This window comes from Oryctolagus cuniculus, chromosome 17 (assembly GCF_051225735.1).
Source record: "Oryctolagus cuniculus isolate XC-2025 breed Fujian yellow rabbit chromosome 17, ASM5122573v1, whole genome shotgun sequence".
Lineage (NCBI taxonomy): Eukaryota > Metazoa > Chordata > Mammalia > Lagomorpha > Leporidae > Oryctolagus > Oryctolagus cuniculus.
The window spans coordinates 4,143,853-4,164,481 of NC_142883.1; the positions used below are offsets into that span (position 1 = coordinate 4,143,853).

The window sequence follows — 20,629 nt, forward strand, 5'->3', positions numbered from 1 at the left end:
AGGAGCCAGGAGCTTCCCCCAGGTCTCCCACACGAGTGCAGGGGCCCAAGCACTTGGGCCATCTCCCACTGCTTTCCCAGGCCGCAGCAGAGAGCTGGATGGGAAGTGGAGCAGCTGGGGCTCGAACCGGCACCCGCAGTGCCAGCCCTGGAATGCAGTCACCTTTACCCCTGCCCCAAGACCCACATGCTAGGGGAGGGCCCCACATCACAGACTTTGCCAATACAGAAGCACTCAGGGATGCAGGCACCTGTTGCTTGGATCTCGTCTTCAGTGTTGCCACAGAACGATCTAGAACCTCTCACTACCAGCACTGCTCAGACCCCAAAGAGAGGCTTCTTACTCATGTCTGCAGAATCGAGGCCAGGAGCGTCTGGGCGCTGTGACGCACTTGCCTCCGGGTTAGGAGAGCTCGGGCCGCACAGGTGGGCAGAGGAGAGACCGCCTCGGCCAGCTCGTCCGTTTCTTCTTTCTGACGTCAGCAATCAGGTTTGATTCTTACATAACAGAACACATTTCCCCCACTTCTGTTGACTGTTTTGTTGCTCACAAACCCCGATTCTGGAGACACTGCCAAAGCCAGGGCTGGGCCGGGGACTCCACGCACGTCTCCACGTGGGCGGCAGGGACTCAAGCACTGAGGCCGTGGCCTGCTGGCTCCCTGGACGCGGAGCAGGGCGCTGGGATGCAGACCGCGCTCTGCTGAGGTGCGTGCAGGGCCCCACGTGCTGGCTTAGCTCGCTGCACCACAAAGCCACCCGGTTATCTCCATTAGGGAAAGAACATGGCTGGCACTGTGGCGTAGCAGCTAAAGCTGTGCCCGTGGTGCCTGTACCCCGTATGGGCACCAGTTCACGTCCCGGCCGCTCCACTTCCAATCCAGCTCCCTGCCAATGGTCTGGGTAAAGCACGGGAGATGGCTCAAGTGACTGGGCCCCTGCCACCCGTGGGGGAGACCCGGATGAAGCCCCTGGCTCCCGGCTTTGGCCTGGCTCAGCCTGGGCTGTTGCAGCCACTTGGGGGAGTGAACCAGCAGATGGAAGACCCATCTCTCTGTCTCTCCTTCTCTCTCTCTCTCTCTGTAACTCTGACTTTCAAATAAATAAATGAATCTAACAAAAAAAAATCATTTAAACTGTCCTAAGGACATACAGCAGAGAAACATTTATTCAAGAAAAATCTACGGAAATAAATATAAAGGAAGTAGGCGTGTGGCATTTGGGCTGTCTGCCTCGGGGGGCAGAGCTGGGTGCTGAGCGGGAGGCCGGCGAGGAGGCCGGCGCCCTGGTGCGAGGGCCTCGGTGCTGAGCCCGCGGCCCAGCGCAGGCTCGCTCTCTCCAGGGTCTGGGCCGCCGCGCGACCTCTTGGCCGCTCTGCTCGTCCTCTGCGGGTATTTTCTGATGGGCCCATTAAATTCCTTCGGTGCTTTTTTTTTTTTAATTTTTTTATTTATTTGAGAGGTAGAGTTACAGACAGTGAGAGGGAGAGACGGAGAGAGAGGTCTTCCATGCGCTGGTTCACTCCCCAACTAGCCGCAACGGCCAGAGCTGTGTTGATCCGAGCTTCTCCCGGGTCTCCCACGTGGGTACAGGGGCCCAAGGACTTGGGCTATCTTCTACTGCTTTCCCAGGCCACAGCAGAGAGCTGGATCGGAAGAGGAGCAGCTGGGACTAGAACCGGTGCCCATATGGGATGCTGGCATTTCAGGCCAGGGTTTAACCCGCTGCGCCACAGCGCCGGCCCTAATCGTAATTTTATTAATCAAGAATGGAAGAGGGGACATCACTACTGACCATATAGAAATGAAAGGGAATTATAGGGGCCGGCGCCGCGGCTCACTAGGCTAATCCTCTGCCTAGCGGCGCCGGCACACCGGGTTCTAGTCCCGGTCGGGGCGCCGGATTCTGTCCCGGTTGCCCCTCTTCCAGGCCAGCTCTCTGCTGTGGCCAGGGAATGCAGTGGAGGATGGCCCAGGTGCTTGGGCCCTGCACCCCATGGGAGACCAGGAAAAGCACCTGGCTCCTGGCTCCTGCCATTGGATCAGCGCGGTGCGCCGGCCGCGGCGGCCATTGGAGGGTGAACCAACGGCAAAGGAAGACCTTTCTCTCTGTCTCTCTCTCTCACGGTCCACTCTGCCTGTCAAAAAATAAAAAAAAAATTAAAAAAAAATAAAGAAAGGGAATTATAGGGGAAACTAGGAAACACTGTAGGTCAATGAATCAGACATCGTGGATGAAACAGACGCATTCCTAAAAGGACACAAATTGCTGTGGCAGAGTGCGGCTTGGACAAGCAGAGTCGCAACAGAAACGTAAGCACTTCTCCCGAAAAGAAGGCTGGGCTGGGACGCTTCCCGGCGAGTTCCGTCTAGACATTTAAAGAAGAATGGCGCTCGGACCGACATAAGGACAGACAGACAGATCCGTGCGATGAACCTGAGAGTCCAGAACTTAACGTTCGGGCGTTTGGTTAATTAGTCACTAACAAAGTCAATTCAACGGAGAAGCAATTCTTTGGGACAAACAGGTGGATGACAGCTTGTGAAGGCGTGAACGTGGCCCCCATCTCACCCCAGAGGTAAAAATTAACTCAGACTCGTAAAGCTGAATGTAGGAGGGAAAATGATACAAGTCTTAGCAGAAATCCAAGAGTAAGTGGCAGAAGATGGCCCAGGCGCCTGGGCCCCTGCACCCACTTGGGAAACCCGGATGGGGTTCCTGGCTCCTGGCCTTTCGCCTGGCCCAGCTCCAGCCTGTGTGACCATTTGCGGAGCGACCATTTGGGGAGCGACCTCGCCAACGGAAGCCCTGTCTATCTAGCTATCTGCCTCTTAAATAAATTTTTAAACGGCCTCTTGTTTGCACATAATCTACACAGCTGCCCTGCACACTCGGTCACCTCTGATTGCTGATAAGAACCAGGACAATGTGGATAGCTGTCACGGTGTCGTTAAGGGGAAAGGACAAAAAAGGAGTCCATCCGTGCTCAGTGCAGATGGATTTTTCCCCCAAATATTGTCTGTCTTAGGATTTTATTTATTTATTTGAGAAGCAGAGTTAAAGACAGAGAGAGAGACAGAGAAGTCTTCTATCCACTGGTTCACTCCCCAAATGTCTGCAACGGTTGGAGCTGGGCCGATCTGAAGCCAGGAGCCAGGAGCTTCTCCCAAGTCTCCCACGTGCGTGCAGGGGCCCAAGCACTTGGGTCATCTTCCACTGCTTTCCCAGGCCACAGCAGAGAGCTGGATCGGAAGAGGAGCAGCCGGGACACAAACCGGAGCCCATATGGGATGCCAGTGCTGCAGGCAGAGGCCTAGCCCACTACGCTGCAGCCCTTCCTCCCAATTTTTTTTTTAATTTAATTATTTGAAAGGCAGAGTTACAGAGAGAGAAAGAGAGATAGAGAGATAGATAGACAGATCTTCACTCCCCAAATGGCTGTAACAGCCAGCGATTGGCCAGACCAAAGCCAGGAGCCTGGAACGCCACTCGGGTCTCCCATAGGGGGCAGGGCCCAAGCACTTGGGCCCTCTTCCACTGCTTTCCCAGGTGCATTAGCTGGGAGCCAGGTCAGAAGTGGAGCAACCAGGACTCGAACTGGCACTCATGTTGGATGCCGGTGTCGCAGGCAGCAAGCAGTGGCGCAAACTACTATGCCATAATGCCAGCCTTGGAATTTCTTTTTTAAGATTTATTTATTTATTTGGAAGGCAGACGGCTGGTGTTGTGGCGCAGTAGGTTAATCCTGTACCTGCAGCGTTGGCATCCCATATGGACTGGTGTTCGAGTCCCGGCTGCTCCTCTTCTGATGCAGCTCTCTGCTGTGGTCTGGGAAAGCAGTGGGAGACGGCCCAAGCACTTGGGCTCCAGCACCCACGTGGGAGCCCTGGAAGAAGCTCCTGGCTCCTGGCTTCGGATCGGCACAGCTCCATGTGTTGTGGCCATCTGGGGAGTGAGCCAGTGGATGGAGAACCTTTCTTTCTCTTTCCCTCTCACTGTCTGTAACTCTGTCTCTCAAGTAAATCAATGAGAGAGAGAGAGAGAGAAAGAAAGAGTGAGAGAGAGAAAGAAAGAGTGAGAGAGAGAGAGAGAAAGAAAGAAAGAAAGAAAGAAAGAAAGAAAGAAAGAAAGAAAAAGAAAGAAAGAGAGGGAGAGAGAAAGAAAGAAAGAGAGAGAGAGAAAGAAAGAAAGAAAGAAAGGCAGGCAGGCAGGCAGGCAAAGCCATGAGAGACAAAGGGAGACACAGAGAGAGAGAGAGCTCTTTGTCTACCAGTTCATTCCCCAGATGGTCACAACATCCAGCTCTAGGTCAGACCAGTGGAAGCCAGAAGGCCCACCCTGGTCCCCCACATGGGTGGCAGGGACCCAAGCCCTTGGGCCGTCCTCTGCAGCCTTCCCAGGCCCATTAGCAGGGGGCTGGATGGGAGATGGAGCAGCCGGGACTCGAACCAGCGCCCCGATATGGGATGCAGGCGTCACCAGTGCTCTATGATGCTGGCCCCAGTCCCTGAAATCCTTAAGCAAGCAATATTTATCCACTGAGTAAAATACAGGGCTGACCGGTCAGAATGTCAGCAGTTAAGTTTTTATAGAGTAGAATGTGAAGAGAGATAAGAAAGTACATCCGGCCGGTGCCGCAGCTCACTAGGCTAATCCTCCGCCTTGCGGCGCCGGCACACCGGGTTCTAGTCCCGGTCGGGGCGCCAGATTCTGTCCCGGTTGCCCCTCTTCCAGGCCAGCTCTCTGCTGTGGCCAGGGAAGGCAGTGGAGGATGGCCCAGGTGCTTGGGCCCTGCACCCCATGGGAGACCAGGAAAAGCACCTGGCTCCTGCTTTCGGATCAGCGCGGTGCGCCGGCCGCGGCAGCCATTGGAGGGTGAACCAATGGCAAAGGAAGACCTTTCTCTCTGTCTCTCTCTCTCTGTCCACTCTGCCTGTCAAAAAAAAAAAAAAAAAAAAAAAAAGTACATCCACTTTAGTCAAGGTTTTATGGGTTCAAGTTCCAGCTTTGCGTCTGACCCCAGCTCCCAGCCAGAGGGTCCCCGGGAGGCAGCAGACGAGGGCTGAGGTGCCTGGGCCCCTGCCACTCATGTGGGAGACCCAGAGGGAGTCTGGGCTCCTGGCTTTGGCCTGATCCAGCCTTAGCTGTGGGCATTTGGGGAGCGAACAAGCAGATGAGCTATCTCCCTCCCCCTCCCCCTCTCCCTCCCCCTCGATCTCTCCTGTGTGTGTGTGTGTGTGTGTGTGTCTGTATCTTTCTCTCTGTGTCTCTCTGCCTCTCAAATACTTAAAATAATAAAAAGTAGAGCAAACTAGATTTTACCAAACACAAGCACGGAGATGACCTGCGCCAACAGCTGGGCAGTCCGTTTGCCTCTGACTCCCACTGTCTGCAGCACCGGCCGGGAGCTGACTCAGATCGCTCCGCCCGGCCCTCAGAGCCCCGCGTTGCCCTGCCCCTGCGTGCCGAAGGGCACAGGCTGTTTACTGCAGTTCTGATGGCACAGGGAGCTGCCCGCCCCGTGGGGGAGGCAGACAGCAGTGACAGCCAGTGCCTCCTTCCAAACACAGGGTGAGACAGATGCTGGCCGCAGCCACAGCACCAGGGGCAATGAGATGCCTTCCCCCCCGGGCACTGTTTTCCCTGCCCTGCAGATGGGCACCGGGATGGAGGAATACCAAACGGCACTGTGGCTGAGTGCATACAACTCGAGATGCAGGGCTGGTTAGGTTCGGTAGGACTTGAGCCCATTTTGAAAATGTTTGTGGAGTGACTATGTGAGCACCTAGAAGTTAGGCAGTGGGAGAGGCAGAGGAGGCCGTCTCGGTGCTGAGTCCTCTTTTTGCTGCCTGCACTCCTGGGGTTGGTGCCATGTGTTAGAGAGTGTGATGTTTTGGGGAGCCGGTGCTAAGCCACTGCCAGCGGCGCCAGCATCTCACTTGGGCACCCGCTGGAGAGCGTGGTGTGGGTAAGGGAGGCCCCATCCATACGGCGCCTGGGTGGTTCTCGGTGCTCCGTCCCCTGGGGCAAGGCGGTTGGAGCTTTTACGGGTGCAGGCTCAGAAGAGGCAGCTGCGCCGGGAGGGAGGCGCAGGGCCAGGTGCGAGCAGTGAACCAGCGCCCGAAGGTGTCAGAGTCCCACCCTTCCCGCCCCAGCGCGCGCTGAGCTCGCAAAGGAGCGACCCGGCGCGGTTACGACCGCGTTTCCCCAGCCCCACACCACGTAGTGTTCCGCTCCCGTCGAGGCAGGGTTAACGATTCCTCGGGGCACTGCCGTGCCGTGGCAGGAGGGCAATCTGTGGCTCCGTCGCCTCCGGACCCCGAGCCGGTGGTGCCTTCTGAGCCGGCTGCCGGCTGGCAGTGGTGGTTCCCCGAGTGGGAAGTGGGGGGTGGCTCAGGGCAACCCCAGGCCTTGGCTGAGGGGGACCCTCACACACGCCGCCCCTGGGTCCTGGTTTCCACTGAGAAGCCGGGGCGGGTGCACAGCGATGCTGAACATGGCTTGGGTGCCTGCCACAACTGGCACTGTCCCGTCCCTGGAGCTGTCCCGGTAACCCTTCGAGGTAACCCCACGGGGCGGCCGCCCTGCCTGTCCCCCCACGGCCGCGGCAGCAAGGTGAGTCCGTGTGGGTGCCTGTGTGCGCCCGTTCAGAAAGTGGCTGTGAGACAAAGGCAGGTGGACTTGTTTGAACAGCAGGAGTTGTTCTTCCTCCAACCACGCCAGCCCGGGCGCCTGCATAAAGAGCTCAGGCGGTTCCTCCTGCCCCTGGCAGGGGCCAATAGCCGGAGCACTTGTCAGAGAGCTGCGTTCCTGGGAGAAAGGGTGTGCCCCGGGCGGCCGCCCCAGCACCCTGCATCCAGCCCGGGGACACGCAGAGACCATGAAGTCCTGCCTGCGGAGGCTCGGCCGCCTGGGCCAGGTGGCCCGGTGGCCCGCGGCTTTGGCGGTGGTGGTCTTCTTCCTCTTCCACCTGTCCTCCTTTCTGAAGGAGCCCAGCACGCAGCCTTCCAGGTAAGAAACACCCTTTCCCAGTCGCTGCTCTGGGAAGCTCCAGCCTGGTCTGCGACCACACAGGGGTGCCAGGCTCAGGCAACCACTGGGAAGGGAGAGGGGAGAGACGGAGGGGCTCCCAGCCCGGGGGGCGGGCCCGAGAGTGGATTGTGCAGGCAGCAGCCGGGCAGCAATGGGCTGCGTGTGCAGAGCACTGAGAGGAGCCTGCCGTGGTCGCCCCAGGACATGGGCTTGGTCCTTGCACACTTGTCGCTACCTCGCCCTCCAGCAAAGGGTTTACCTGTGTGCCCCACTCAAGGCGTGTCAGGGAGACAGGGCCCTCCCACCTAGGGAGACAGCTCCAACTCTGGACCCCAAGTTCCCAGGTTCATCCTTCAAAAAAAAAAAAAAAAAAAAAAACTTCTTCTTCTAGACTGGTTTTCTTTTCTTTTCTTTTCTTTCTTTCTTTTTTTTTTTTTTTTAAGAATTATTTATTTTAGCCAGTGCCACGGCTCCCTAGGCTAATCCTCTGTATGCGGCGTCGGCACCCCAGGTTCTGGTCGTAGTCGGGGCACCGAATTCTGTCCCGGTTGCTCCTCTTCCTGTCCAGCTCTGTGCTGTGACCCGGGAACGAAGTGGAGGATGGCCCAGGTGCTTGGGCCCTGCACCTGCATGGGAGACCAGGGGGAGGCTCCTGGCTCCTGGCTTCGGATCGGCACAGCACGCCGGCTGTAGCAGCCATTTGGGGGGTGAACCAATGGAAGGAAGACCTTTCTCTCTGTCTCTCTCTCTCACTGTCTAACTCTGCCTGTCAAAAAAAAAGAGAATTATTTATTTTATTTGAAAGTCAGAGTTACATAGAGAGAGAAGGAATGGCAGAGAGAGAGAGAGAGAGGTAGAGAGAGAGAGGTCTTCCATCTGCTGGTTCACTCCGCAATTGACTGCAATGGCTGGAGCTTCCTCCGGGTTTCCCACACGGGTGCAGGGGCCCAAGGACTTGGGCCTTCTTCCACTACTTTCCCAGGCCATAGCAGAGAGCTGGATGGGAAGTGGAGCAGCCGACACTAGAACCTGTGTCCATATAGGATGCTGGCGCTGTAGGTGGTGGCTTTACCCGCTACGCCACAGTGCTGGCCCTCACCACTCATTTTTCACATACTTGTCTATGTGGATTTCTGTAGACAGGTTTCTTTTTTATTTTTGTCTATTTGTTAAAAAATCATGTATTTATTTGAAAGGCAGAGTTAGACAGAGGCAGAGAGAGAGAGAGAGAGAGAGAGAGAGAGAGGTCTTCCATCCACTGGTTCACTCCCCAAATGGCCGCAACTGCCAGGCTGAAGTGAGGAGCCAGCAACTCCATCCAGGTCTCCCACGTGGGTGCAGGGGCCCAAGGACTTGGGGCCATCTTCCACTGCTTTCCCAGGCGCATTAGCAGGGAGCTGGATCTGAAGTGGAGCAGCCGGGACTTGAACTGGTCCCCCTGTGGGATGCCGGCATCACTGGCAGCGGCTTTACCCGCTGCACCACAGTGCCAGCCCCAGGGGATCCTCTTGAGTCTATTAATCATTTGCATTTTTCTGTGAATGATTTGTTTATATATTTGGCTCTTTTTTAGATGAAACTGTTTATCCTTTTCTTACTTGTAGGTGTTTTTTGTGTACTGGGAATATGAACCCTTTCAGTCACAGATGTTAAATACTTAAGTATTTTCTCTGACCTGATACTTATTTTATAATGTCATTTTTGGCATATTCAGTTATACAGAAGTAACTTAAAAAAAAAAAAGATTTTGTCTGAAAGAGCAACAGAGAGAGAGGGAGAGACAGAGAGAGACCTTCCATCCCCAGATGGCTGAAGCCAGGAGCCAAGAACTCGGCCCTGGCCTCTCCCAGTGGGTGCAGGCCCCAGCACTGGGGCGTCCTCCACGGCCTGCCCAGGTGCATTAGCAGGGAGCAGGATCAGCAGCGGCAGCTGCACCCACCGCGTCACGACGCCGGCCCCCTGGAGTAACTTTTATGCGGATAAGCTTTGTCCACTTTTCCATCTATGATCATTGGTCTCTGTGCAATCTTCAGGAAGGACGGTCGCACTCCAGAATTTTGTGAATTTCCGTACTTTCGTAATTTCAGTTCCATAAGTGAATCTATCAGAAAGTTACTTTGCTGAGTGCCTGAGGGTGGATTTGTGTTTGTTGGACTATCGACGGCAGTGAATGAGAACCCAGCCGAGCAGAGCTTCAGGAAGCAGCCAGGCAGAGACAAGCTCAAAGGATGACCACAGGGCTCCCGGACGGAGGCCTGGGGTGGGCTGCGGGAGGGGCCCAGTGAGAGTGCTGAAGCCACGCCCCAGAGCTAAGGGGTGGGTGTGAAGCCCACTGGAGGCAGCAGGGCGTTGGGATGGCCCCAGTGTGATATTCCCTATTCCCGGCGGGAGACGGAGCCTCCCTGCCCCCGCTGAGCCCTTCAGAGCCCAGGGAGCTGCTCAGCGGGGGTGGGGAGTGGGCTTTACAGCCCAGGAGCTGCCCCTGCACCTGCTCGGGCCAGGACTCACTGCAGAAGAGAGTTTGGGAGCGACAGATGAGGCGGGGGGCAATGGGGGTCATGGCCTTAGCAGAGCCCCTCCTGGGGGCTCCTCCAGGCCAAGGAGGACCCCTCCCCAGAGAAACCACCTTTACCAACTGTGCAGACACCACCACGCCAGCAGGGACCCCCGGCATCAGACAGAAGCAGCAGCGACAGGCAGAGTTAGGCGTGGGAAAGAGGGGGTCGGCATCTCCGTGATCCTGGCGGCCCCTCCCCCCGGCTCCGCCGCCTGCCCCCACCCCGCTCTGCCAGTCGCATCCCGAGCCTCAGTGCCAGGGTCAGCTCTGGCCTGGCCGAGGGGCGGGCAAGCGGAACCAGGAGGCGAGCTCAGAACCAGATAGGCCACTTGAGCTTAAGACGCAGCGAGAACCGGATTTGTGCATTGTTGATTGTATAGTAATTTGTTTAGATTGCTTTTTGTTTGCAGCTCAGAGAGAGATGGCCCACCTGCTGCTCCACTCCCCAGTGCTCCCAACACGCGGGGCCAGGCCGAAGCCAGGGGCCTGGGACTCGGTCTGGATCTCCCGGGTGGGTGGCAGGGACCCTGCTGCCTCCTAGGGTGCACATGAGCAGGGAGCTGGAGTGGAGAGCTGGAGCCGGGACTCGAACCGGGTGCTCCCACGTTGGAACGCCAGTGTCCTGACCAGTGTTTTAACTGCTGGGCCGAGCGCAGGCCCCTAGAAAGTGACTGTGACACACGGAGCCGGCCCAGCAGGGGCAGACAGGAGCCGCCCACGGAGCCTGCTCAACGGCCGTTTAGGTAACAAAGATGATTGACAGGGAACCAGGAGGCGCAGCGCAGAGGGCCTGCAGGGGAGGGTTTCTGTCTGCCGGAGACAGGCAGGGCTCCGGTGAGTGAGCGGAGAGGGCCTGCGGGCCAGGAGAGTCGCACAGACCAGGAGGCGGGCCTAACGTAAGTCCCGCCTGTGGGAAAATGGGGGCGGAGCCGGGAGCTCCGCAGTGTAGGGTAGAGGAAGCCCCCTACCCACCCACCCCCAGGGGCCCTGAGGGCTGCATAGAGAGGCTGTTAGGCAGGGAGGAGGCCATCGGGCTGGAAGGCAGAGTGGCTGGCCCGAGCAGCCGTGGCCACACAGGGTGGGGACAGAGATTCCATCGGCCGGCGATCCCGACACAAAGGCACACGACAAGGTAGCGCTGGCTGCCGTGGTGAGGCGCCGGCCTGCGGTCGTGTCAGTGGGAGCAGAGAGAAGTGGAAAATCGAGAGAATTGCTGCAGGGGCGGAAGAGGGGGAGAGGTGAAGGCAGCGCTGGGTTTTGAGCTTCGGTGATGAGTCCCAGCCCGTCCCCCCCCCCACCGCCCCGTGTTCACCCCAAAGCGCTGCTTGGGCAGAGGGTGACAGTGAGACCAGAAATTAAAGGAGCTGGGGCCGGTGCTCTGGCCTAGCAGGTAAAGCCACTGTCTGCAGTGTCGCGGCATCCCATATGGGCGCCAGTTCAAGTCCCGGCTGCTCCACTTCCTATCCAGTGCCCTGCTAACACACCTGGGAAAAGCTTTTTTTTTTTTTTTTGGACAGGCAGAGTGGACAGTGAGAGAGAGAGACAGAGAGAAAGGTCTTCCTTTTACCATTGGTTCACCCCCCACAGTGGCCACCGCAGCCGACGCACCGCACTGATCCGAAGACAGGAGCCAGGTGCTTCTCCTGGTCTCCCATGCGGGTGCAGGGCCATCCTCCACTGCACTCCCGGGCCACAGCAGAGAGCTGGCCTGGAAGAGGGGCAACCGGGACAGAACCCAGTGCCCTGACCGGGACTAGAACCCAGTGTGCTGGCGCCGCAAGGCGGAGGATTAGCCTAGTGAGCCGCGGCGCTGGCCCGGGAAAAGCATTTCAAGATGGCACCAGTGCCTGGGAGCCCTGGATGGAGCTCCCGGCCCCTGGCTGCGGCCTGGCCCAGCCCTGGCTGTTGCAGCCATCTGGGGAGTGAACCACAAGACGGAAGATACTTCTTTCTCTCTTTCTCTCTCTACCTTTCAAATAGGTAAGTATATAAGTACATCTTGAAAAACAGGAAACAGGCCTCACGTTGAGGTTGCTCAGTTTACTGAGCCATCAAGTTCTGAAATGATTAACAGAGGGAGCGAGAGCCATGGAATGCAGAAGTCATTTATCTTCCATCCGCTGGTTCACTCCACAAACAGCCGCCACAGCCAGGGCTGGGCCAGGCCAAAGCCAAAAACCAGGAACTCCATCCTGGTCTCCCTCGTGGGTGGCAGGGGCCCAGGGACTTCGGCCATCATCTCCTCCCTCCCAGGTTCATCAGCAGGGAGCTGGAGCAGAGGCGCAGAATAGCCAGGACTCTAACCGGCACCTGACACAGAGTCCCGGCGTCCCCGGGGCAGCCTAGCCCACCGTGGCTGCCCAGTCTCCCCCGGGGCAGCTTAGCCCACCGTGGCCGCCGGTCTCCCCCGGGGCAGCCTAGCCCACCGTGGCCGCCGGTCTCCCCCGGGGCAGCCTAGCCCACCGTGGCCGCCGGTCTCCCCCGGGGCAGCCTAGCTCACCGTGGCCGCCGGTCTCCCCCGGGGCAGCTTAGCCCACGGTGGCTTTTGAGGTTTTGCGCTGACCTTCACAGCTGCTGCCCAAGATTAATCACTTTCTTCTTTCTCCAACGTGACCAGCGTGAGGCCCAAGGCAGGTGGATGTGATTCCTCCCATCCGGGGAACCTGGGGTTTGGCTTCCAGTGCTGAGCTGTTTCCACTCCTTCACATTGCAGGCTCTCAGGAGAGCTGCCGTCTAACGGAGGAGAGAGAGTGTGCGAGGCATGGTTAGCAGTAATGAGGGTGGGGTAAGCCGCCTCCTGCGATGCCAGTATCCCATAGGCGCCAGCTCTAGTCCCGGCTGCTCCACTTCTGATCCAGCTCTCTGCTGTGGCCTGAGAAAGCAGGAGAAGATGGCCCAAGTGCTTGGGCCCCTGCACCCACGTGGGAGACCTGGAGGAAGCTCCTGGCTCCTGGCTTCAGATTGGCACAGCTCCAGCAGCTGCAGCCAGGTGGGGAGTGAACCAGTGGGTGGAAGACGTCTCTCTCTCTGTCTCTCCTCTCCTTCTCTCTCTGTGTAACTGACTTACAAATAAATAAATTCTTAAAAAAAAAAAAAGATGGCCCAAGTGCTTGGGCCCCTGCCACCCTCATGGGAGACCCAGGTGGAGCTCCGGACTCCAGCATCCAGGCTTCAACCTGGCCCAGCCCTGGCTGCTGCAGCCCCCTGAGGAGTGACCCAGTGGATGGAAGACCTCTGTCTCTCTCTCCCCTTCTTTCCCTTTCTCTGCCTTTCAAATAAACAAGTAAACCCTAAAAAGCAAAAACCACACACACACACACCCTGTGATGGAGCCAGGCAGGCCGAGTGCTGGACTGGTTGGAACGGGCCACCGCGCCCGAGGGCCAGGCCAGGGCCACCGGCTGCGTTTGCACAACCCCCTAGGTGGAGCGACACTTCCTCAAGCAGGGACTTTAAGAACACGGTCTGAGCAGTGACCCAGGAACGGGAGCCGCTGGGACTTGTTCAACCCAACACTGATCCGGCACTCGCACGCACTGGCTTATTCATTGTGGACCGAGTCTTTCAGGGAGCTGTCGTCGTCCCTTAAAAAAATTACCTTGTTATTTCAAAGGCAGAATTACAAAGAGGAGGAGAAGACAGAGAGAGAGGGAGGGAGAACCGTCCACCTGCTGGTTCACTCCATAAACAGCTACAACGCCTGGGACTGGGCTGGACCAAAGCCAGGAGCCAGGAGTTCCGACTGATGTCAACCCCTTAGACAGATAAATCAGGTGCCCAAAGACAGTGCACACCCAGGCAGGCTGGCTCCAGAGCCCGACCTTTTAGCCTCTGCCCCTCCCCCCACTCTGAGTCATGGCAACCCAGAGTGTGGGTGTTTTTTGCCAGAGTAGGATTTTCCTGTGGTTAGGCACAGTCATATCCGTCTCTGCACCCTCAGTGCCTTTAACAGGTCCTGAGCACAGTGCCAGTGCTGGTGTGTGTGTGTGTGTTTAAAGATTTATTTGTTTATTTGAAAGAGTTACAGAGAGAGAAGGAGAGACAGAGAAAGAGAGCGAGCTTGTCCAACTGCTGGTTCACTCCCCAAATGGCCACAGCTGCACCAGGCTGAAGCCAGGAGCCAGGAGCTTCTTCCAAGTCTCCCACGTGGGTGCAGAGGCCCAAACACTTGGGTCATCTTCCGCTGCTTTTCCTAGGCCACAGCAGGGAGCTGATGGGAAGTGGAGCAGCCAGGACACAAGTCGGCACTCATAGGGTGCCGGCACTGCAGGCGACGGCTTTACCCGCTACGCCGTGACGCGGGCCCGGGCAGGTGCTCTTTAAATGCTTGTTGAAGAATGAATTCGTGGCCTTGAATAACTCGCCGAAAAAGTCAAACTTCACAGCTATCTACAATCTTAGATTAATTTTACGCTTTATGCGGATTGCTGTTAGTGGACTCTGAGATGCGTGGGGGGAGGGGTGGCGCGGGGGGATACCTCAGAAGCCATTGCAGTGGTAGTGGGACTCCAGGCAGGGACGGTGTGGACGGAGCGTCAGCCGGGCCAGCAGGACCTGCTGAGTGACGGGAAGCTGGGGAGTGCAGGGGGAGGGCTAAGGACAGTGCGGTGATCCACCCCTGGTGTCTGAGCGCCTCTTGGGTTGGGTCATCTCAAGGCAAACCCAAGCGGCTCACCCCCACCTGCCGACGTCCCGGTCCTGGTCCTGGTCTCCGAGCTGCTGGCCGGCGTGCAGATCCGCCCGAGCCCGCAGATCCGCAGCTGCGTGTGCCGTGGGAGAGCTGTGCCCGCCTGGGCTCCAGCGGTGATCGTGAGGGAGCTGGAAAGCGGACCCGCGGAGTCCACTTCTCGCTTTGTGTTCTGGGCTCCAAGAAGCGCAACTCGACTTTCTGTAACCCGCCGGTTTCTGATTCTCCACCCACGTCCACCAAGCTGCAGGCCAGCGTCACCTCCGACTCCACCCCCAGGGTGGCATCGAGGGCTCCGGGACTCGAGGTGCGGTCAAAGCCTGGCGGGGCAATGAGTCTTAGCCACGGAGCTGCGGCTGAGACGGCCAGCCCCCGCCCGGTCAGAGCCTCCTGGCTTGGGTGTCGTGATTTTCTTTCCTTTTTTTTTTTTTTTTTTTTTTTTTTTGTTAAAGATTGATTTATTTAGTTGAAAGGCAGAGTTACAGAGAGAGAGAGAAAGGTCTTCCATCCGCTGGTTCACTCCGCAGATGGCCGCAACTGCTAGAGCTACGCAATCCGAAGCCAGGAGCCAGGAGCTCCTTCAGGGTCTCCCATGTGGGTGCAGGGCCCACGTGACATTAGCATGGAGCTGGAGCCGAGGTGGAGCAGCCAGGACACGAACCTGCACCCACATGGGATGCTGGCGTCGCAGGCAGCAGCTTAGCCCGCCGTGCCACAGCGCCAGCCCCTAAGGGTTTTCTGGCTCTGCCCTTGGTGCTGTCCTCCTGGGCCCGGCCTAGAGCCACTTCCTCCAGGGGTCTTGTTAGGCCCTGGGAACGCAGACCAGGAGACCCCAGATCTCCGTCCTCCCTGCTCTCCCTCCTCCTCTCACCCCCATCCCCAGCCAAGGGGTGGTGGCTTGCAAAGTCCTGCTCCCTTGCTCCCTGCTAACTCCGCTGAGCCACTGTCTTTACTTCACCAAATCTCAGACATGGCACTGACTCTGACGGCTAGCGTCAGGGAACCAGGAAGAAAACGGCTAAATAAGGCTCCAAAATGACTGCGCCCCCCTGCCCCCCGGCTCCGTGATGGGCAAAGAAGGGATCAGCTGCCCAGGTGCCCTCGGGCGGGCGGCATCGTGCGAGGCTGTGGCCCCTGTGTGCCGGGAAACGCATTTCTGCTTTTTGTGTACCAAGTCCACACTGCTCGTATCACCGGAAACTGAATTCCTAGAAAGAAAAAGGGCCCATTGTGGGTGGCTCCTGCACCCCCTCCACAGGACTGGCGCCAAGGTCCTGGTGCCGGGGTCGCAGCCCTGCCCCCTCCAATCTGCCAGTGAGCGCGGAGAGCGTCCTGGGTGTCGGAGAGCTTCCTGGGTGTCAGAGAGCGTCCTGGGTGCCAGTTGCTTTCCGCCCCAAATACACTCACCTTTCCATTGCATTCCCCGCGAGCTCTCTGTGTGGCCAGCTGGTGCCTCCTCGTAGCTGCTCCCCGCCAGCCGGGGAGCCCCTGGAGCCCAGTGACCACAGCCACAGCCCCCCAGCCCAGTGACCACAGCCACAGCCCCCCAGTGACCACAGCCACAGCCCCCCCAGTGACCACAGCCCCCCAGCCCAGTGACCACAGCCACAGCCCCCCCAGCCCAGTGACCACAGCCCCCCCAGCCCAGTGACCACAGCCACAGCCCCCCCAGTGACCACAGCCACAGCCCCCGAGGGTTGCTCTGAACCCCTGGCGCCATCCGCACTTGCTCATTTAGTTTTCAGCGCTTCTCTTTAATTGTTGATTGTTATTAAAGTCACACACACTTTTTATTTTTAAAGTCAAACAGGACAAGGAACCTGGCCTCCCGCCCCCTCTCTGGGGTCTGTCACTCTTTTTCCTTTGGTCCTCACCACCACATCGCTCCTGAATAACCTGCTTCCGCTGTCTCTTGATTTCTCCACTTCAAGTGGTCACGGGCTGTAGGTGCAGGGATCTGCCCACCGCCTTGAAGCCGGCCATCAGAGTGGTCTGGGGACCCTGGAACCCACGGGAGTCTGTTGCTATGGCAGCAGCTGCCCCGGGGCTGCCCCGCCCTGAAGCACAGCCCAGCGCCTTTTGTTCTGTGGCTTGTGAAATCCTGGGGACGGTTTGTTTGCAGATGGCCATTGAGATACTCAGCTAATGGATGAGAACTGGGAGACTCCAGGGCTTCTTTATCTTGCCCAAGGGCTGGCTCAGGGCAGGGTGCTCTGTGCCCCGAGCTCCAGTGCCAAGAAGTCCGTTCTGTCCTGGACTCAAGTTCCACGAACTTGAAGAGGTTCCGTCTCGGGCAGACGACAGCTGCAGCCCCGATCGCTGCCCTGGAGGCGCCACCCCGATGTGTGCGCACAGCCTCCTCCTGTGTCATCAGGAACCGGAGCTACGGCCGGGGTGGGGAACGCCTTTCTCTGTCAAGGACCTGTGGATGTTAATCCCATCAGTCACCGGCCATACACAATGAGTAACGTGAAATGTAGCCTGCTGTGCATCTGCTGGACTTCAAGGTTGCCTCGGCAGGGCCAGACTGAAGCAGGGTGGGGGGCAGGGGGCCGGGGAGGGCTGGGCGTTCCCCACCCCCAGTGCCCTGGCGGGGGGTTCTGCACAGGGGCTCAGGGAACAGGGTCACAGCCCACTGTGCTCCCCTCCCTCTCTGCTTCTCAGCAGAAGACGGGGTGGGGGTGGGGAGAGGGCAGGAGCAGAGAAATGCCATGTGCCCCTACCTAGAGCACCAGTGGAGGGCGGGGTGGGGGGACTGGTTCTGATAACTCCTGCACTAAATTGCACCCCAGGGGTACCCCGGGGTGGCTGTTCCCGCGGACACCATAGCTCCATAAGAAAAAGCAGCTTTGGGGGTCCAGCGCCGTGGCTCACCAGGTTAATCCTCCGCCTGCGGCACTGGCATCCCACGTGGGCGGCGGTTCGAGTCCCGGCTGCTCCTCTTCCAATCCAGCTCTCTGCTGTGGCTTGGGAAAGCAGAAAAAGATGGCCCACGTGCCTGGGCCCCTGCACCCGCGTGGGAGACTGGGAAGAAGCTCCTGGCTTCAGATTCGTGAGGCTCCGGCCGTTGTGGCCATCTGGGGAGTGAACCAATGGAAGAATGACTTTCTCTCTGTCGCTCCCTCTCACTGTCTGTAACTCTGCCTCTAAATAAATAAATAAATGTTTTTAAAGCAGCTTTGCTTTCACCAGTCTGCGTTAGGGACGAGAGCCCCCAGCCGCGGGGTCGCGGCTCCTTTTCTCTGTGATCCCTGCCTGGTGGGCTTGGTGCCCCCCCCCCCCCCGTCTTCCACACCCCGAGTCTGCGCATGCAGCCTCCAGGCCTCTGCTTGCTGTCGTCCAGGCCCACGGTGTTCAGGGTACAGGTGGGCGAGGGGCACCTCAGAATGTTCTGGATGCCTGCATGCGGGGGGGGGGGGTTAGGGCGGGGGGGGCATCTGGAAATGAGATCCAGCCACGGAATCACCAGGATCAGCGACACTCACTTCCTCTGAACTCTCTCTCCAGCTCCCCAAATCTATCGGCCCCAGTAGGATTTAGCCGGCCCCCCAAATCCAAACAAGCCGGCTTTGAATTTTAGAAAGAACGGAGGAATGAGAGAACCCCGCTTCTGCGATTCTCTCCCAGGAAACAGAGTTAAGGCAGAGCGCAGACACGCCCAGCGCTCAGCGTGCAGCTCGAAACCGCGAACGGCCCATGCACGGGAAGAAATAAATAATAAATAATAAATAATCCAAGCTCAGAGGGGGGCTGACGCAGGACAACACCAGGAGGGCTGCCAGCAGGGGGTCTTGCAGCCAACAGCACTCAAGGTCAAGGCCTCGGAGGCAGGGCGTGAGCCGGGTTTGTTGGTTCCCCTTTCAAGGAGGAGCTGGGGAAACCAGCGAGTGACTGGGGAGGGGAAAGCAGGCCCTAACCCCGGGGCCAGACAGAGCCACGGTGACAGCGGTGGGTGTGGAGACCAGAGCCCAGGACTTCCAGGGGGGAGCCACGCTAAGTGTGGGTGACCAGCCGCTCAGAGCAAGACGGGCAGGTGCAACCGGCCGGACCTCAGCCACAGCACGGGGAAGCCCACGTGCAGAGCTGCTGAGGGAACCACGGGAGTGTGGGGCTCTTTGCTGGTCCTCAGTGAAATGTTCTGCTCCGATGGTGTTAGTGGGGAGCCGCCTGCGATGGGGTTACTCCCCGACGCCAGCTGGGACAGCCTCTCCAACCCACCCCCCCGCAGCATCCCCCGGCTCACCCCACGCCCGGGTTCTGCTCTCTGGCCAGCTGCTGGCTGCAGGCACAACCGAACTTTGAAACTTTTGCCATCTCTCTCTCTCTCTCTCTCTCTCTCTCTAATATATTTATTTGAAAGACAGTTTTTCAAAGAGAAAGAGAGAGAGATTCTCCACGCACTGGTTCACTCCCCAAATGGCCATAATAGCCAGGGCTGGGCCAGGCCAAAGCCAGGAGCCAGGAACTCCATCCAGGTCTCCCGCGTGGGTGCAGGGGCCCAGGCACGTGGCCATCCTCTGCTGCTTTCCCAGGAGCACCAGCAGGGAGCTAGATTGGAAGTGGAGCAGCCGGGACTTGAACCGATGCCCACACAGGGTGCTTCACCCGCTGCAGCTCCGTGCCACCTGCTGTCTCTCTTCTTCCAGGTTTCCCTGGGTGATGTGTACTTGAAGACAAAAGGGGAAGAGGCTGCCAGACAATTTGTTATTTTTATTACTTTTAGTGAATAGAGCCATGTGGTCCCTATTACGATAATTTTTTTTTTGTTTTTAAAAAGATGTATGTATTTATTTATTTGGAACTTAGAGTTACAGAGAGCTAGAGGGAAGGACAGAGAGAGAGATCTGCCACCCTCGGGTTCACTCCCCAGATGGCCAGGGCAAAGCCAGGAGCCAGGAGCTTCTTCGGGGTCTCTCATGCGGGTGCAGGGGCCCAAGGACTTGGACCATCTTCCGCTGCTTTCCCAGACACATTAGCAAGGAGCTGGACTCGAATTGGCGCCCATATGGGATGGCAACACTGCAGGTGGCGGCTTTACCCACTATGCCACAGCACCGGCTCTGATAAATTCACTTTTAATTGCAGTATTTTTTATATCACAAAGTAGATCAGAATCGTGGAGTTAAATTGCTTTGTGCTTGGATGGGAGCCAGAAGCCCTTAGCAGAGAAAAGCCCTCCCCGGCCCCTGGCCAGCTTCGGTGCACAAGTCAGGACCACAAGTCAGAACGAGATGAATCGGGGTCCCTCGGCCCCTGGACACGATTAACTCCCTCAGGAAATGCCATGCAAATCCCTAGCAACTGTAGCTGTCATTACGGGAATGCAGAGAGACTTACGGGCATGCTATAACACTCCCGGAGTCACCGATCCACCCTAGCCTTTGCAGACAGAACAGCCCTTCGGGGCATCTCAGGCCGGATCCCGGATCCCGGGGAGGCGGGCCTCACCCCTGCAGGGATCACGGGAAAGGCCACCCCCCAACACCTCTCCCAGCCGCAGCTGCTGCCCGCCAGGAAGACGTTTGAGGTGGGGTCGGCGCTGCTCAGAGAACAACTCCCAGCACAGCGCAGTCGGGGCGGGGGCGTCCACGGGCCTCTTGGTGGTGGGGGTGGGGGACGGGCAATGGAAGCAGCCTGCCTGCGAGACGCGAGCTGTTTGCTAAACCGAGTGGACAGCCAGGGGTTTCACTAGTGGCCATGCCAGCTCGGGGCCCCCGCCGAGCTGTCAGATCCGAGGGGCGTCGAGCGAGCCCCGATCACATCCCCACGGCCGTCCAAGCTGTCAGATCCGAGGCGCGTAGAGCGAGCCCCGATCGCATCCCCACGGCCGTCCGAGCTGCTGAATCCGAGGCGCGTCGAGCGAGCCCCGATCACATCCCCACGGCCGTCCGAGCTGTGGACTCGGTGAACGAGGAGTCCGTGGGGAAGATGCTCCCGGCGAGCTCAGGTCTCCCGGCTGCAGCCAATGGCACTGGGTGGTGTCTGCCCACCTCACCAAATGGTCCTCCTCCCAGGGACGGAGTGGGCCCTGGACGTGACCCAGGGTGTGGACAGGGACGCAGCTGGGACCCGAGAGGCTCCGTCTCTCTCCTGAGGATGAAAAGCCAGGAGGGTCAACAGCTGGTGGAACAGGTGTCACGGACCGGGCCCCCTTCCGCCCACGCGGGCTCAAATGGGCAGAGCAGAGAACACGGCAGGGCCGGTGTCACGGCTCGGTGGGTTAAGCCTCTGCCCACCACGCGGCAGCCCCATGCAGAGTGCTGCTTCGGGTCCCGGCGGCTCTGCTTTGCTCCAGTTCCTGCTACAGTGCCTGGGAGGCGGTGGAACACGGCCTAAGTGCTTGGGCCCCTGCAG

General features: G+C 58.3%; 1 protein-coding gene across 5 annotated transcripts in view; it reads left to right on the forward strand.

Annotated features, from left to right (window-relative positions):
• ST6GALNAC1 (ST6 N-acetylgalactosaminide alpha-2,6-sialyltransferase 1) overlaps positions 1-20,629 on the forward strand; it is a 42,811-nt gene that overhangs the window by 13,817 nt on the left and 8,365 nt on the right. The window contains exon 1 of one of the 5 annotated variants that reach the window (XM_089317894.1): positions 6,382-7,010. The exons of 3 other annotated variants lie outside the window; for them this stretch is intronic. In XM_089317894.1, coding sequence (XP_089174020.1) covers positions 6,880-7,010 — 131 coding nt within the window. In that variant the 5' untranslated portion in view covers positions 6,382-6,879. Of the gene's footprint in view, positions 1-6,381; positions 7,011-20,629 lie in introns of those variants that run through there. One more of the 5 variants, XM_002722927.6, reaches the window with a different exon arrangement.